Source organism: Poecilia mexicana, unplaced genomic scaffold (assembly GCF_051168715.1).
Source record: "Poecilia mexicana isolate PSO_F unplaced genomic scaffold, ASM5116871v1 scaffold_20, whole genome shotgun sequence".
In the NCBI taxonomy this organism is placed as follows: domain Eukaryota; kingdom Metazoa; phylum Chordata; class Actinopteri; order Cyprinodontiformes; family Poeciliidae; genus Poecilia; species Poecilia mexicana.
This window is the reverse complement of record NW_028263389.1, coordinates 9,649,282-9,667,631: the sequence shown is the minus strand read 5'-3', so window position 1 is coordinate 9,667,631 and position 18,350 is coordinate 9,649,282. Positions and strand designations below refer to the sequence as shown.

At 39.4% G+C, this 18,350-nt stretch overlaps 3 protein-coding genes across 3 annotated transcripts; 2 read left to right on the top strand and 1 right to left on the bottom strand.

Annotated features, from left to right (window-relative positions):
• Nucleotides 1–1,412: 1,412 nt before the first annotated feature.
• Nucleotides 1,413–10,279, top strand: hgd (homogentisate 1,2-dioxygenase). Its single transcript, XM_014983514.2, has 14 exons — nucleotides 1,413–1,566; nucleotides 2,616–2,687; nucleotides 3,024–3,112; nucleotides 3,613–3,718; nucleotides 3,874–3,933; nucleotides 4,201–4,292; nucleotides 4,420–4,454; nucleotides 4,536–4,615; nucleotides 4,921–5,020; nucleotides 6,682–6,806; nucleotides 8,574–8,678; nucleotides 8,765–8,891; nucleotides 9,253–9,434; nucleotides 10,016–10,279. Exons 1-14 carry the CDS (start codon nucleotides 1,552–1,554, stop codon nucleotides 10,157–10,159), a joined length of 1,332 nt encoding a protein of 443 aa, XP_014839000.1. The 5' UTR covers nucleotides 1,413–1,551; the 3' UTR covers nucleotides 10,160–10,279.
• Nucleotides 10,280–10,584: 305 nt separating this feature from the next.
• ndufb4 (NADH:ubiquinone oxidoreductase subunit B4) lies at nucleotides 10,585–14,405 on the bottom strand. Its single transcript, XM_014983516.2, has 3 exons — nucleotides 14,194–14,405; nucleotides 11,708–11,851; nucleotides 10,585–10,738 (listed from the first exon to the last, which is right to left on the bottom strand). The coding sequence occupies exons 1-3, from the start codon at nucleotides 14,368–14,370 to the stop codon at nucleotides 10,676–10,678; spliced, it is 384 nt and encodes a 127-aa protein (XP_014839002.2). The 5' UTR covers nucleotides 14,371–14,405; the 3' UTR covers nucleotides 10,585–10,675.
• A 3-nt stretch (nucleotides 14,406–14,408) lies between these two features.
• LOC106915725 (sperm-associated antigen 16 protein-like) lies at nucleotides 14,409–15,963 on the top strand. The gene has a single exon (XM_014983515.2). It carries the CDS (start codon nucleotides 14,490–14,492, stop codon nucleotides 15,213–15,215), a length of 726 nt encoding a protein of 241 aa, XP_014839001.1. The 5' UTR covers nucleotides 14,409–14,489; the 3' UTR covers nucleotides 15,216–15,963.
• The last annotated feature ends 2,387 nt before the right edge of the window (nucleotides 15,964–18,350 follow it).

Genomic DNA, 18,350 nt, shown 5'->3' with positions numbered 1-18,350 from the left:
TCTTTGCGAGTCAGTAAATTAAAATAAAATAAAATATTGGGCTCATAACTCATTTTGCATAAACACAAAATATGTTAAACATGGCATCAGTCAGAGACCGTTTGAGTCATGAGAGGATGGTTAGAACCTCCAAAACATCAGGAGAACACCTACTGAGCATAGATCCCAACATTTTATATTTGTTTATCAAGATATACGACATCTTCCTTCAAGTCTTCAGAATCCATAATTTAAAAATATTTCAGATTTAGCTTAAAATTTTAATTTGTACTTACTGCTTTCTTAAGTTTGCTTTGCACTGTTTGAGCTGGGGAAAGCTGGTCGGTAGATTTCATTGAATACTCAACGTTTTTCAGTGATTGCTTCTTTACCCAGTCAGTTAAATTTGACCTGTTCCTTCTGATCCAACCAAATCTGGACCGAAACAGCGGTAATGGTGGAAGTGGCCCCACAATTCACAATTTGAGACCCCATGCAACTCGGGGCTTACCCTGATTGGATATCTGAAAGGATTGCTGATCAGTTTGTGCACAATAAACCATAAAATGCACATTAAGTAAAAACAATCTGCTTATTTGTCACATTTGACACTTTGCTCTTAAAAGTACATGACCTTGTGTTAATAAATCTGCTTTGTCGAGATTTTATGTGATAGACCGACACAGGGCATTGAATAATTGTGACATCGGATGAAAAAATACTTTTTTTTTCTTTTTTAGAAATAAATGATTTGCTAAGTTAAGAGCAATATACAACTTTTTGGCCCAAACATAGTGTTGGGAGTATCCTGCTGTGGGGACTTGGTCATAATTGATGGAAAGATGGATGGGGCTAAAACAGGGCACTACGGAAAGAAAACGACGTGTTAGAGGCCGAAAAAGACTTCAGTCTGGGGAGGACTCCATTGATCATGTCAATCGATCAAAAACATTTTCATGTCGACTCCAGGAGGCTAATTATAAATACGTAGCATATTCTTAAGATTTGTATTTGTGTAGTTGAAGGTGTGATTCTTGCATGAAGCCATAAATGTTTTTTTTTTAACTAAATGTTGACCTTACAGGACGTGGCGATGCACATGACAACATTATTTGCACAAGCAGTGCACCAGAGGTCAACACGGGTGTTTATTCAAAGGTTTTTCTGCACAGACAGTCAGTCACTTCATGACAAATGATTCATCTGCAATCATTTTTTTCATGTAAGTTTAAAATCCTAAGACATAATGTACAAATCCATTTTCATGATTCTGTGCCAGTCGGTCAGTTTTCATGCTGACTTCGGTTTGCACACATTTTGATCCGTCTAACCCGTCCTCTTTCTGTTTTGGGCCCCCAGCCTGTTGCGTCACAGAGCCAGTCGGGACGTAATTAAAGCCACATTGACAAAGAGTATAAATCCAGCCCCCTGAGTGCAGCTCGGTCCACACACAGGCATGTGCTAGTCCTGAGGTGGATTTTTAAGCCAAGGGGTAAGACAGGGGGAGCTGGAAGTTAAACTGTGACCACTGCAACACTCAGCAAACGCAACCTTAAAACAAAAGTTGGCACAATGGCAGGATTAAAGGTAAGCCACCATTCAGTTACATAAAATGTTTTATTTCTAAATGCACTTTTTCCGTGTTGGGCATTAGTGCTGTGTGCAAGAAAGATTGTGAAATTGGACAACTTAGTTTTCGTGTTGCCCTAAAATTAAAAATATTTAAGTGTCATCATTTCTGTGACAGCAGCCGTCTGAAGGGAGGCGTTCCCTCCAGCCAATCAGAGGGCTGCATTCAGCAGCTGCCCAGATGTGGTCTGAGAGACGCCTTAACAATCTTAACACAAATACAGCTACTATTACCAGTTTTATTTGTATTTGTAAAAAGAAAAAGTTTCAGCTTGTTTAAAAGTGATACGAATTATGTGGACGCCGGTTAAATGATGTTACTTCCTAATCTCCAAAAGTTAATATGTAAGGCACAGTCGAAAGTGCAAAAAACACTCATTTACTTTATTTGGTTATTGAGTAAATTAGAACTTCTTTTTTTTTTACATAAAACAAGTGGAGCTTCGACCATTTGCCAGTTTTTGACTCGAAGGCAAAATGAATATTTCTGATAGACACAAAGCTACTTTATAAAACAGCAGCGATGTTCCTGAAACAACACCAGGCTTCAGGCACACAAACGCGCACATATGGAAACCATCGCTGTTGCGGAGCAGCAGTGACTCAGCAATAAGCGGTTCACATCATACCAAGTTAGTTTTTTTTTAATTCAATATGATGTTGATCAGAAGATAAGGTAAAAGTTATTGTTTTAGGGAAAGTTCTGGAGGTTGATTTGCAGGAGGTATAAAGTAAAACAATACTTTTTTTTTCTTGTATTGTGTATAATTTGTTTTATTTTTCATCTCCGATCAACTGGGCAAAAGTCCAGGTGGTCCTCTTACTCTCACAGCTGTTAAGGGTTTTTTTTTTTAAGCAGCAACACTGGAGCTAAGTATTAAAAATATTTCCACACAAAATATACATATTCCTTCCTTCATCATTAAAGAAGTCTCAACATTTAGTTTTTATATAGTATCTCTTCAATTACTCTTTCTTGATCATTTCCTGTTTGTCTTCTCTGTCAGTATTTGACGGGTTTTGGGAATGAGTTCTCCTCTGAAGATCCACGATGTCCTGGATCCTTACCCGAAGGACAGGTACCGCAAACGTTCGGTCTGTTCCTTTAAGATGGCGATCTTAAAGGAGACAAAGCCACAGTTTTTTTGTTCGTCCAGTCATTCGTCTGCTAAATGACACAGTATGATATCTTCCCACCAAACATACCATGAGTCAAAAATAATAATAGCCTCTACCTTTCCTGCAATTTGTGATTCTGTGTAATGACTTTTTTTTAAACCCCATCTAAGCTGTTAAAATGTTAATTAGCAAAAAAAAAAAAAAAATCTCAGGTTAAACTTTAGCTCCTGTTTTAGAGAAAACAGTCAATCCTATGCTGACATATTTAACAAAGCGGTTACATTGTGTCCATACAGAACAGTCCTCAGGTCTGTCCTTACGGCCTGTATGCTGAGCAGCTCTCCGGCTCGGCCTTCACCTGTCCTCGTCCAGCCAACAAGAGGAGGTATTTATCAACTTAGCACATTAAATACACTGTAAGAAACATATAAAACATGATTCCCAGGCATCGTGATCAGAGGGGGGCCTTGGACAAATGATGTCTTGAACAAGTGTCATTGTTTTTTCATAAGGAGCAATGAAGAACCTAACAAGAACCTCCAAAAAGTTTCTAATGCCGGCATGTTGTTATGTTTTCACAAGTGTAACTAGCGATTCGTGTAGCTCAGACAGTGTTTTGAAGAGTCTACGAGTAGTAAATCAGATTTTTGGAATAGTTGAGAGTCAATTGTGAAAACAGTTTACCGCCGAATAGGAATTAGCTGCAGTATACGGCCATATTTACAATTCTTACATGCATAGAAGCAACAGAAAACCCGTTCAAGGTGCAAGTGCGTTTTGTGTATTCTGGTAACCCCCTGCCCCTGCTGTACTGGGCTAAGAGTCATCTCAACTTTAACCTCAACAAAACTGCTGGTATTCTCTTACCCTCCTTTTCTTCTACAGCTGGTTGTACCGGATCCTCCCGTCTGTTAAACACAAGCCTTTCACTGCTGTGCCATGTGGGAATCTGACTGAAAACTGGAACGAAGTGGAGCCTGATCCGAACCAGGTACGTCAACTTTAAGCACTTAGAATTTGAACGGAGAATAATTTCATCATCTACAAGACGATCACAGTCATTGAAACAGATTTTTTTTTTTTAAATGCTCAAAACAACATTGAATTTTAAAAGAGAACTTTCTGACCTTGAGGTTCCTTTTACAGCTGCGTTGGCTGCCGTTCATCATCCCCAAATCGACAGAGAAGAAAGTGGACTTTGTAGCTGTGAGTCTCGTGTTTTTTTTTCTCAATACGGATTTATTTGCTTATTAATTATTAATATTTTTATTAGGAGGGAAGGGGATATTACAAGAGAAATTTTAAACTGCCAATGACACAGTATGCCACAGTACACAGCTTAAATAATAAAGATAGGTGTGGGGGGAGGAGAGGTAGAGGCATCACTCAGTCCGGGAAAAGAGACACGGATTTATCTTCATCGCAGGGAACTTCTCTTCATCAGTAAATCCCTGCTTTTCCTGGATTCTTCAGGGACTTCATACAATCTGCGGCGCAGGAGACGCCAAAACCCGCAACGGCATCGGCATCCACGTGTACACCTGCAACACCTCCATGGTCGACAGGTTAATGAACGAATAACTTTCACACAGATCTTTTAAACAGATCTGTTTTAGATCACAAAAAGTATCCAGTCAAGGGGTTTTATTCATATTTCAGATCTCCATATATATATTTTTTTGTCTGCTTCAGGTGCTTCAACAACTCAGATGGAGACTTTCTGATTGGTGAGGAAAAAGCTAAGTTTCCTTTTGCTTCAAATTGTATTTTCTCAGTACTTCTCCTCATCGGCCTCTCTCTCTCTCCAGTCCCGCAGCAGGGCGAGGTCTTGATCACCACAGAGTTCGGGAAGATGATGGTCGAGCCCAACGAGATCTGTGTCATCCAGGTGGGCTTTGAGTTCTCCAGTGCTTTTCCATCTGCTACTGTATTTGCCCCCACTCTCCTCTTACCATATTTAGAAAGCTGTGGTTTGGCACTTTTCAAGAGTGACCTTAAAAGTAGATAATAGTGGAAAGAGGTTTCAGGCTTTGGACGTCAGGATTGTGACTGCGGCACATGTGGGTTTTTTTTTTGTTTTTTATTTCCAAACGCAGACGATTAGTCCCCCTCAGCACTGATACAGCCCACATTTGCCACACAACAGCACCGAATCTCCTCTAACTGCCACTTTTCTTGTTTTTATTTTTCCAGCAAGGGATGCGCTTCAGCGTGGATGTGTTCGGAGAAACCAGAGGCTACATCCTTGAGGTGTATGGGGCCCACTTTGAGCTCCCTGACCTGGGGCCTATAGGTTTGTGTTTGGATGATACTCCTAAGTGTAGATAAGGAAGGATGAAAACATACCATATGTGTTCATTCTTCTTTTAAAACCACACACCGGCCACTTTGCCTCGGCTTCCTGAAACGTGCTATTGTTATCTAAATTGTTGACACTTATCTCTTGAAATCATGCTAGCGCAGCAGCTCAGGCTGAACCGCCACAAACTTGGCCATCGGTTAGCTGCTTTCGCCTCAGGCTTTTTGGGGGTTCACGTGCAAATGTATGCGAGCGTCGTTGTGTTTCCTGTACTGTGTACAGGTATTAATGTAAATGTATAGCAATATTCTAATTCTATATAAACAGAATAGCAAAAAAACAACAACAAAAAAACAACTAGCTCTCACTATAGCAAGAGCTCTTTGACTTGAAAGCAGAAATCAATGCCCACTTTGTACAATTCCCTTTTTGCTGACAGGTCTGCACTCACTCATCCACCTTTTACTAGGTTAGAGCGCACAGAGAGAGGGATATCGGAGCGTTCTTCTTCTCTTATTTTCTTCAACTCAGCCTACAAGTTTTCTATAAGATTTAGGTTTGGGTATTAGGCTGATTTTGTGTCTGGCGAACTGTTTCCTTGTTGATTTGGCTGTGTTATTCTGTTAAGATGACCCGTTTTCAGGGAGTCGAACAGATTTATTTAGATTTAACAGCCCTGGTATTTCAAAGAAACAAGTATCATTAGATCCCAAAGTCTTTTGGAAACAAAACAGACCCACATCATCATACAGCCTCCACTATGCTTAGTTTCATATTCATAATGTTTTTTTGTTGTTGTTTTTTTGCAATGCTTGTTCAGAAAGAGCTTTTAAGGGTTCTAAGCATCTAAGGGTTGGTAATGAAACTTACTGAAACCAAGATATAAGTTATTATTTCACCGGCAGTTTAATCTTGAAATCCCATCCGGTCTTGTTTTTTCCACTCCTGATTGCTTTAAACTTAAATAATCACCCTGGCTATAGAAACAATATGAGGAAGTTAAGAAAGCATCCATCTTCTTGCCACCGACAAGAACAATAACATTCTTAAGGTAAATCCACATCTGCTTAGCCTGACTGTTGTACTGTCTTGTCAGGGATACAAATTTAAAGTTTGTAGATACTATTATCAAATTAAACCATTGCTACATTTATTTTTTTGCAACAATTAATCGGGCTGCCAGCAATCAAAGCAACACATTTGAAGAGGAAAACAAGAGAACGACATGCAGAAAATAACTGAAACAAGTGGGGTCCTTTACAAATAAAGATTGGGTTTATTGTACTCTAAAAGACTGCAGTGTGTCGTTCAAACAATTGAGTTAATTTTGACAGTACGATCTATAATTCCAAATAAATATCACAGAATAAATAAGCGTTGCACAGTTTGATGTTTTTCTCTGTAAATGTATTTCTAATGAACCAACTGATATACAATTTGTAGATGCAATCCACACGTACAACATAAACCTTTGAATTTCCTTTACGGCTGCTGGTGTGCCACTCCAAGATCACCAGCCGCCCCTTAGCAACTTTCTAGAGACACCTATATTTCCCCTATTTCTCAGTAAACATTGACTTGATCTGCAAAACACTGGCATGCTTTTTCTATTTTGTATAGCCTGTCTAATGCAGTCATGTATGCATGCCTTGCAGGAGCCAATGGTCTGGCGAACCCAAGAGACTTCCTGTGTCCGGCTGCTTGGTTCGAGGACCGCAAAGTGCCCTCTGGCTACAGCGTCATCAACAAGTATCAAGGGAAACTGTTTGCCTGCCAGCAGGTGCTTATTGTCACATGCGATTCTCCGTGTGCCGCGGCAAGAATTGCCCACGTACACACCGTCTGAGAGCGGACAATTGCTCGTGTTGAACACTTTGCCCTATTACCCTATTTAGGTTTGAGTTTGCTTCAGTAAACACCATCAAAGTGCCACTGTGACTAACAGGAAACGGTCCAAGTGAAGCATGTGATCCATTAGCTGCTCCTGCCGGCTGAATTGCCATCCCTGATGATTTAATATCCAAGCGTTAGCTGTTATCCTTTCACTCGGTTTCCGCCTCGACTCCCTTATGAGTCTTAATCACTTGTAATTAGTTAAGGCATTCTGGTGCCGCAGACGGCGTACCTGCGAGGCTTTGCTTCGCAGGAAAAACCTTTTCGCAAGTAAAGCATTAATTTCACCATATTTCACTCAGGAAATGATCCTCCCTCTCCTGAATTTCCCGTTGGGCGAATAATTGGATCGACACATAATGTCTGACAGGACTTTTTTGTTTTGTTTTGTGTGTGTGTTTTTCTTATTTTAGAGGAAAAGGATCTGGGGCTATAATCATGTCAAGCCACTCGGTAATTACCTATACAAACAATATACAAGAGCATGATACTATCTTCTTTTTTTTTTTGAAGCAAAACAGAGCTTTCCTAATTTTTGGAGCCCTTCTCTTCTTCTTGGGGGATTATGTTCTGGGGGTGAGTGAGTGGTGACACTCTGCTCCCAGTTCATTGAAACTGGAGAGTGAGGCTGGAAAACCAAGACGTGGTTGACAGAGGGCCTCATCTCAGGGGAAGATGCTGCCGCTCCTGTCTGGTCCTGCTGTTTTGTTCACCCGCAGAGTGCTAAAATTGCTCAAATTAACTTATTATTTGCTTGACTGGGCCAATATGTTTGTGTTCTGTGTGCATGTGTGTGTGCGAAGTTGTTCTCCTTCATTTTTCCTCCTTCCCTCCTCTCCCTCCTTCCTCCCCCCATCTTTATTTTAATCGAATGTAGGGGAGTTTTCGCAGATGAATGTCCGAGAAATTACCTGCACCAGGGTTTCTCAAAATGCCATTTTCCATGATAACTGGAGACAATTGGTTGCATAAAGTAACACCTTTTTCTGTTTTTTTTATATATCTCTTTAGCTATTGTTAGCTACTTATTCTAACTTTTAATTGATTTTGTTTTATTTCAATTTCTTAATTAGAAAAAAAGAAAAACCCCGGTGTATGTGTAGAAACGCCCCGGTGCACACGCAGGAGCATGGAGGTCAGCCTGGCAGCAGCTTCAGTTGTAATGAACTATATTGATTTCAGAGCTTCTGTTGAATGTCTTTTTCGCAGTGACATTATCAGAACAGAGAAACTATATAAAATTGCTGTGCTTTTAACAATCAAGATAAAGAAATATCTCTACACCCCCACTTGCCGAAGCCCACCCTTCTCCTCCAATAACTGCACCGCGGCGAGCGTCAAAATGCTCAAAGTTTGGGAAAGTTTGATTGTGAAGCCAATTACCCCATAATACCTGGTGCCTCGTTTCACAAAGAACCGGGAGGGGAATGAAAGAGAAGAAAGATTGAAAGAAGCAACACCCTCTTACAATTTTCATTATGGCCATTTTTTTTCCCTCTCTTTATGTCAAGAAGTACTTTTCTTGGAATTTAAGATTACAAAGACATTATTCATTGTTCCCCCCTTTCCCTGTGAAAAGCTCAATTTAACGTCTTTTGTGTTGGTTGCTCAGGTAGGCTTCTCTTATTTTTTTGTTTTGTGCTTTTACACGCAGGATTTCTCTCCATTCAATGTCGTTGCCTGGCACGGGAACTACACACCGTACAAATACAACTTGAAGAACTTCATGGCGATCAACTGTGTGGCCTTTGACCATGCGGTATGTTGGTGACTCAAACAGAGCCCTGGCACTCCGTTTGGGTTTATCCCATTTCCTGACAGAAACATGTATACACTCCTCTCTAGGATCCATCTATCTTCACCGTGCTGACCGCCAAATCCACAAAACCAGGTGTGGCCATTGCCGACTTTGTCATCTTCCCCCCAAGGTGGGGAGTGGCTGACAACACCTTCCGTCCGCCGTATTACCACCGTAAGAACTCAGCACCCACACTTGGTCTGATTGTTTGCGATAACAAATGCTTCCTTCATGAATTATGTACGCCTGCTTTAGCGCGGCAGGGTCACATTTTGCAAATGAATTCGGATGGAAATGTCACAATGTGCTCTTTCCGAGATATTTTGTGGATTTAAGCAACCCAGCTAGAAGCTAACACATTCATTTACCAGCTAGTGACACACACAGTGTTCCTACCTGGCTGAATGACTCACTTCACACGCCAGGATCTTTTGTCTGCTTTCACCACAGATCTTTAAGGCCATCTAGTGGGGAACCCCGCTCTGTGTTCCTCAACGAGGAGCTGTGTTACACTGCCTCCTGCTTGTTATTTCAGGTAACTGCATGAGTGAGTTCATGGGGCTGATCAAAGGCCATTATGAGGCCAAAGAGGAAGGTTTCCTGCCTGGGGGAGGCAGCCTGCACAGCATGATGACCCCTCACGGCCCGGACGCTGACTGCTTTGAGAAGAACAGCACTGCTGAGCTGAAACCAGAGCGGGTTGCTGAAGGAACCATGGTAAAACTGCATACAGAGGAATTTATATGCATTCAAGATGGGTGGTGATCCTTATGTTGATTAATGTCTTTATTTATTCTGGACTTTCTTTAATCCTTAAATAATGTCCTTTAGCAAGTTAAACATTTTCTAAGCAAATTCCTGGCATAATTCTGTTTGGTTATTTGATAAAAATGGAATAGCTCAGATGAATTTGTGGTTTCTTAGGACAAAGCCTGTTTGAGGTCAGGGCCATTACAGAAGGTTAATGTCCGCCTGCTTTATCCACTGCAGACCCAGGTTAAATATGTAATTGGGGTCTTTTCTGTTGTTCGGAACAATAATTTCCTATAGTTTTAACCATCTGGCCCTTAATCTCAGATGGCAGCGTCATGGGGGCTACGTTTATCCACAGTCCATATCAACATGAACTGAGAGGATACCATCAAGACAAAGTGTGTCGTTCATACGCAACTTGTTTAGGAATATTTAATCAAGTATTTTTAAGTAGTGCATGCATGTATTTGAATATCCATGAACTGATCAGTACATATTCAGTATGATTAATTTGATCATATACTGGTGTTCTCTACTCCTTTCAGGCTTTCATGTTTGAGTCCTCCTTCAGCATGGCTGTGACCAAGTGGGGTCTGCAAACGTGCCAGAGACTGGACAAGACTTACTACCAGTGCTGGGAGCCACTGCGCAGCCACTTTAACCCAAACTGGAAGCCAAGGAAGCAGTAGTAAAAAAAAAAAAAACCCAGCAACTTATACAAAAATTTAGATCAAAATACAGAAGGAGATGATTTAAAAAAAAACATTAAAAAGTGGTTTGTGCAACAACCGAAACATTTTAAATCACAATTTGCAGTCCATGGTGTCGTTTTTACTTCTTAAAGTTACAAATTAAAATCATTTGGTGTCATAATACATGCTGGGTAAATGTGCAGAACAATGGGCTTCCAGCAAAAATGCCTTTTTTTAACAAAAACTGTTTGTCACTTTCCCTTATTGTTACAGGTTACTTGCAATATGAATTTGATAATATTGCTGATAAACAGCTCTTATTAATGAAACTGTTGATTCACTTCTTGTGTTTTTGACTTGTAGAACCTTTTTTTTTAACTTTTCACCACACCACTTCTCCTTTGAAATCAAAGCCACGTAACTGTTGAACAATAACATTTTATTTTATTTTTTTAATTATAATTACACACAACATTTCGGGGATGTCACAGGAGGAACTTTCTGTACTGAAGCTCAATACGATAAACTGAACTTGCGATTGAGGGTTCCAGCCTTAATCATCTCCTCCTTCTTGTCCTGTAAAACAGACGACAAACAGATGACTGGCTGGTAGTTTCCATAGCAACAAAGACACATAATTCCCCCACCACTCCACCCCTTCACCTTCTGGACATTTTCTCAACGATGTGCTTTATGAATGAGCATTTTGTGAGTTCAAAGCAGTTTTCTTTTTCCCCTCCACCCAGCAGAGATGAGGGGGAAGAGGCGAGCATGATGGCTCCGGCACAGTGAGACAACGACAGCAAATTTTCACTGGAACTTCAATTGACTAAGATTTACAGGGTAAATCTCCATGACAATGGGGAGAGAAATGGAAGCGGGGAGATTTCGAACTAAGCATTTATTTTGAATGTAGTGCGATCTGTGTCTCAGAAGGAACATTGATTCCGATCGCTTTTTGGTTTGTCTAAAAATATAATTCCCGTGTAGAAATTCAAATTCTACAAAAGGTATTTAGGCAGCAGTAGTGTTCATGTAAACTGTCCGGATGATGGATTTGATTCGTCAGACGTTCTTAGTACGGTAACGTACACAACAAAGTCTCATGCCAACAAAGATAACCAAACTGGTAAAGTAACATGGCAATTAAACATAAATATCAACGGCAAATAAAGTTTGCACAGCACAAATACTTCATCTTTATATACTGTCCAAGTTATTTTATTCCTTACTTTAAACTCAATATTTTGTTTAACATATGGCATAAATACATCTTGTATTCATGCATATATCGCATTTCTATTTTAGGAATTTATGTGACAGAAAGCTAAAATAAATAATATGGTAAAAATATGTTAATGAAATTAATCATAAATTAAACCAATTTCTATATGTATATCTACAATATTTAAATGAAGCAGTTAACCTTAAAGAATTATGCAGATTATGTTAATATCTAATAAACATTAGACACTTTGGTCCATGGTTGAACTTGTCCGTAAAACATAAAGCAAAGAGAAGGCAGAGGGGCCTCTTGTCTCATACCCTGTCTGTCTTGAAGATGTAGTAGAGGGCAAACAGAGGCACCACTCCAAACATTACACCAAGCAGAGAAGTCTTCTTTGTGGGTCTGAAGTGAGGGTACGGATTGGTTCGTGCGTACACCCACCTCGTCAGGGCAGGGTCTTCCTACAAACACAGACATTTGCAGTGATAAATCAGTTAAAAGAAACATCAGAGTAGGATTTACTTAGTCATTTATTTAGTAAACAACAGCTTGACTGGTGATAAATTGTAATCAATAAAGTATTTTTTTTTAACATGAATGGCAGTAGTCGGAATTATGGGCTCATTTCCCGAATGATTTTGAAACGAAAATTTGTTCTTTTAATATATTATTGTGGGGAAAAAAATTGTTTCATGACAACTCCAACTTTTTTAGGCCTGTTTTATTTCTGCTGAAAGAAAAATAGGAATCAACACATAAAAACTCAGAGTAAACTTTCTTCAAACGTAAAAACAATAATAATAATAATTCTAAACAAAATGTGCTTCAACTGAAATAATAATAATAAAAAAAAGAAAATCAAAGATCTTCTTATCAATGTGTTTACAGTCTAAGAATATTTCCAGCTAACTTTCTTCACATTCTTTTTGTAATTTACACACAGGAAATAAATAGTTGGAACCCTTCTGCTACTAATTATGAAGCCCATAAAGGTCACTGAAATAACTTGAAACTAGCAATAAATAAATAAATAAATAAATAAATAAATAAATAAATAAATAAATAAATAAAAATGACTGAAAATTAACTCATAAATATCAGATGTTGGTTTTAAAATGTGGTTACATAAGCCTAGAAAAAAGTAAAGAAAAAAAATGAAAAAGAAGGAGGCCTGGATAAAAGTAATGCAACCTCTAGAAAAGACTGAAAATAATTTCAAAATATAACTGGGATATGTTAAACTGAGGTGTGTCCTATAATTACCAACTTATAGCCACATGTAATGCTAATAAGTCGGTCTGCCAGTGACAAGTAGTCACTATATTTCTTAGTGACATGTCGTTTATAACATTAAGAATGGGCCACTGGAAGCGAAGGCTCCAGGAGATTAGAAAGAAAAACTTTCTGAAGAAAATTAAACGGGGCCTGCCAAAATGTGCCCTCAGTTGGAACCCAGCGTTCTGAGGCTAAAAATTAGCATCAATTCTCAGCTTAGCTAACATATAAGAAATAGCATGTGGTTTACTGTCACTGTTATGTTGACCAACGTGAACTGAATCTATTTAGTATGTAAACATAAGTGTGTAAAAACACTTTTGTTTACAGATATTTCATAATTCCTTTTGTTTCTATTGCTTTGTTTATTCATTTTTGATATTTAATTGCTCTTTTCAGTGTTTGATGTTCATTAGAATTTAAAGTTTATCGATCTTTGACAATGATGTGTTCTTGCATTATCAAGCCATTACCATTATGTTACTTGAAAATGGTCTCAAAATAACAACATTATCATTTATCGCAATAACTTTTGGTAAAATGTAACGGCCAGCAAAATTTGTTGTTATGACAGGATGGTATGAGAGAGATAATCTGTGAAAAAGACCTAGCTTCTTTACCTTTGCCCGTGCTAACTAGAAACAACCAATCAGAGCTAGGAGGCGGGTTTTAGCGCCGTCAATCACAATATATATGTTGCTGCTCATCATTGTCCCCCACTTCATCTCTGCTATGCTGCTGTAGCTAACAGAGAATGTCATGTATGCGCAGGCTAGTTAGCATCACCATCAATGAGAGCGGATAAAACAGTATCCTGTAGCAGTAAGTTATTCGTCACATTTAGCAGCATTGATTAAACATGCTTAGAGCTTCATTTAGGCTCTGATTGGTTGGACTTGGTCGGGAGCAGTGCTTTTCTTCAGACTGAAATAGTAGCTCAGGGAGGAGTTGGAGGAAATCAATCTTTTCACAAATTACCTGCCACATAATGTACTGTCACGACATGGTGACAGTTTTAACAAATATGTTAAACAAAAACCAAACAACAACAACAAACAAACTGATATATATATATATATATATATATATATATATATATATATATATCAAAGTTACATACTGCAGCTTTAAATCAGTTAATTTATGGATCTCGTTCTTTTTCCATTCTATATGGTTGTCTATCGCACGAGAGAAAATGACAATAGTCAAATAACCCATATAAACCCATTGAAAATGTTTTTATTTATTTATCTCTGCTCATAATAAATATCTGGTCATACCTCCTTTTCTAACGACGGCCCTCTGAATTATGGCTAGCTTGAAGTTGCTTGGGAAACTTCAACATTCAAACATAATCGTTAGAGCTGCCTTTATAACCATATATAGCAATAGGAAATAAAGACAAAATTAACTCGATACTGAGCACTGTTTGTACAGGTTCGGTCATAACATTTAACAGTCAGTAGCATTTAGCTCTCCTTAAATCAGGGGTGACTTTGGTTGCTAATATGCTAACTTAGCCACTTACAATGAGCTCGGTCCTGTGCGGGTTGTTCAGCTGCAACTGGTACTGCCTCTTTAGGTTGGCCCGCAGTGCTGCCCGCTCCTCCTCTGCACGCCTGTAGTCCGGAGAAAGATTGAAATATTCATTTGGGTCCAGTGTTTTTGGCCGAGTAGCCAAGGGCGCCTCTCGGTAGTCCGCCATGATTGTTTGGTGACGGACGAGAAACGAGAGTATGTAAAATCTCGCGTTGCTAGTCTCGCGTCGTAACCACGACAACGTTCAAAACACCTTTTTTTCCCTCACAACGTTCAAGTGAGAGGATGAACTCTCCTGAGAAAAATGGAAAAGTACATCTCAAAGAGTCAACGGAGGATGGAGATGGCCTGGAGTGTGCGGACGTTCTAAAAGATGATCAGGGCGTAAAAGAAGGACACGAAGAAGACTTGGAAGCGACAGAGAAAGCCATCCAGGACCGAGCAGAGGCGGTCGCTTCACTTAATCGGAGGCCCAGCATCACTCACCAACAGCTTTCTGTGTTCGATTTTTTACTGAATTTCCTTTTCCAACACGGCATGATGGGGACTTTGGCGTGTTTTGAAGCGGAATGGTCTGAGCTACTGCAGAAAGGAGAGGTGGATGCGAAGCACATCGACCTGATCCCGAAAGTGTACACTCAGAACCAGCATTTGGCCGGAGAGCTGAAAAACGCTTGGCAGGAGAAGGAGGAGTACAGGCAGGCGGCCGCTGTCGCAGCCGAGGCCCTGCAGAGGGCCAAGAAAGCCAAAGATGCCCACCGGCTGGAGCATCAACGGTTGGTCAGAGAGAAAAACAAACTCATTGAGGACATAAAAAAGCTGAAACTGCAGTGTGAGGGCTACCAGCCTGAAGTAAAGAGGATGAGCGACAAATACCAGGCGTTGTCAAAGCAGGTCCTGCAGGTGGCGCTGGAGAGGGACAAAGCGCTACTCCAGGGGGACAATCAGGCTGCCGGACTGGATGCCGCCTCATCTCAGACCACCAATGAAAGCAATGGTTCATTGAAATAAATCTAACTTCATAACAATGTGCTTTATTCATTATTGGACTTTTTTTTTTTGCATAGGTGACATATAAAGTCGTTGTCGGTTAAAGTTTTCCAATACAGAATATACAATAAATGTAATTATTAATGCAATGTTTAGAGGAATAATTTTGTTGTCCATCTTGATGCCATGGTTAAAGGTTTACAATCAAAACTTTAAGTTGAAAAAGTTAGAAGAAAACTGTTAGCATTTTCATTTGGTAAGACTTTCAGGTTAATAGTCTGAGAGGAGTTATGCTACAACAAGCTTCTACTGTTTTTTGTTTTGTTTTGTTTTGTTTGTTTTTTGTTTTGTTTTTTAATAACTACAATCTTTAAAAACCCACGTTAGCAGTAACAGGAACACCATTTCACGAACCTTTACACAATCGCCACACTTTCGCTTACTCAAATAACCTCACAACGACAATAACTAGGAAATGTATTAAACAACTTATCGCAAATAAAAGAAAGTATGAATCATGGCCTCTTAAATTTTAACATTAACCAAACACTAAAAAGACATTCACCAAACAAAAAAAAAACGGAAACAATTACAGGGAACAAAGTTTTGACAAAATAAAAAGCTAAATTTTGCTTTAAAGAAAAAGTTACGTTTTTTGATTTCCTGTATGTAAATCAAGATTAACTGTGTCCATCGTTTCTTTTTATGTTTCACAAACATATTTTGTCTTGTTTTAACAAGTTGAAAAGTTCTGTTTTTAACCACAAGAGGGCGGTCTACATCAAGCTCTGCCTTTTTTTTTTTTACACAGTTGAAAACTCATTCAGAAGTTGCAGCAGCAGAAAAAAAAGAGTACATGTAGATTTCAAATGTGATTTCTCTCACATCACTGATGCCTGTAAGACTGTGTGGCTTTGAGTAGAAATAAGACTCTGCACAAATACTTTTCAGCTAATATTCCAAAAACAGATCTAAATTACTTTGAGAGGTTTATGAATTTGTTATGAGAATGTTTAACACGGTGTAGTATTCTCCTCCCTGCAGGAGGACCAGGAATTTCTAGCGTTTCCATCGGTGTGCTGTTGTTTTACTGTAGTCTTTTATAATGTGCCGTGCATAGCGAGACTCAATCAACCTAAAACCTTTTTAAATATCTGTTGAAGGTGAATAAATGTAAAGTTAAAACACGTTACGGTGTCTGATGTTTTCACACTTTGTCATTACAACCACAAACGTCAATATATTTTATTGTGTTTTTATGTTACAGATACATAGAAACAAGCGTCTTTGTGAGGTGGAAAATGAAGGACGCAGTTTTCAATAAAAAAGAAAATCTTGCACAAATTTGTTTTTAGCCCAATTGAACTAATACATCAAATAATCACTTTTCACTGCAGGTACAGTCTTAGGAGGTATGTCTCTACCTGCTTCTCACATCTACAGACAAAAAAAAAGTGTCCATTGTTTCTTGCTAGATTGCTCAAGCTTAAGTTCTGTGAAAATCAACTTTCAAGTCTTACCATACATCCTCAATCAGATTTAGGTCTGGACTTTGACTGGACCATTGTGACACGTTGATATACTTTGGGTCTTAATACAAACAGACACTTGACCTTTCAGATTTATATTTCATGTCATTTCTTCTTTCATTTCACAATGACATGCTACTGTGCTTCAATTTACTGTAAAAATGTTAAAATAATACAATAACGTCTTCATTTATAATGGGGTCAGATGTGCAGCGAGAAGAATATTTTTCTAAGGCCCCTTAATACCTGTCTTTGGGATGAATGCTCAACTGAAAAACTAATGATCATTCAAAACACAAAGCAGCGCATGTTCTCTCTCTCAGTTCTTGCAGCCGCTCTTAATTTTGAACTTCATTCTTGGGCAGCGGAGTGGTGCAGAGATGCAGAGAAAACTCTTTGATCCGGGGACTGGGGCACCGCTGCAGTACGTATGACCAAATGATTTATTGTCCTCTCGGGAACGCCAAAGTGCCAGCTTGCTCTGCTGCCCTGAAAGATCTATTTATGACTCTGAAATAAAAATTCAATGTGAGACTACAGTCCGTTCCAGGGACAGATTTAGGATCAGAAAATGAAACGTTAATGTGTTTCTGCCCCGGCCGGTCCTCTTCAACCTCATGGTCGAGAAGCTGAACGGAGAGCTTTTGAGCTTCGGGAGCAATTAATCACTGTGTGGTTTATCCCCTCCCTTTTCATCCTCCTCTTCTTCCTCACCTTGTATGTCTTCTCTGCAGAGGATGGGTGTTTAGTTCTTTATCTGTGATTCTGACTGACATTTATTGCCGACGCAGTTATTGTGCAAACTCAACAGAGATAGGGATGTTACTCTGTCTAAGAGATAAGGGAACGAAAAAGCCCCATGTGATTCCAATCTCCGTTCTGTGTCCCTCCGTCAGACTTAATCATACTCTGTAATCTGAGGTTATTTTGTGTTGCTTTGGTTGCTAGTTTTCTTTTTTCAAATGAGCGCATGCAAAACTGACTCAAAAAGGACAAACCAGTTACTTTTTCCAACCACATATTACAGCTACTACTCTACTCGAAGTTCACTGAAGTGGTTGCTCATAGACAATGACCTAATGTGTACCAGTACGATGCTCTTTGAGGCTCAATCTTCGAAGGCTGCAGTCTGATTGCAATTCATCCCCCGCCTGCCCGACTCTCTGCGTGTTCCTCTCGGCTTCCCTCCCCTGACAGCTCTGTCCACTTTAAAGCTTGCGGTGACCTTTTTATCAATCTGAAGGGAAAAGAGAACAAGGAAGCACTTTTTCTCCTCAACCTTGGCTCGGGCTCATGCAGATGTAGGAAACGTCCCTGCCTTGGCGCACGGTTTCTACCCTTAATCCCATCTATGCAGGCTGTAAATTGTAACTTCCGTTAATTATCTCCCCTCATTTTCCAATCTTTATTTATGCAGTCATTTTATGCCAGTGAGCACCCGTCTTCAAACAAATCAGTTTTTTGCTACGGATACGGGGGCAGCGAGTTTAACTGTGTTGTATTTTCTGCTTTAACAATGTATGCAGGACACTGTGGCTCGTCGATGTTATTCAGAGACATCAATCATTTTCAAGGAGAGCTACAGAGAAATACTGCTTGGAGACAGAACTGACAAAATCCTGCAAAT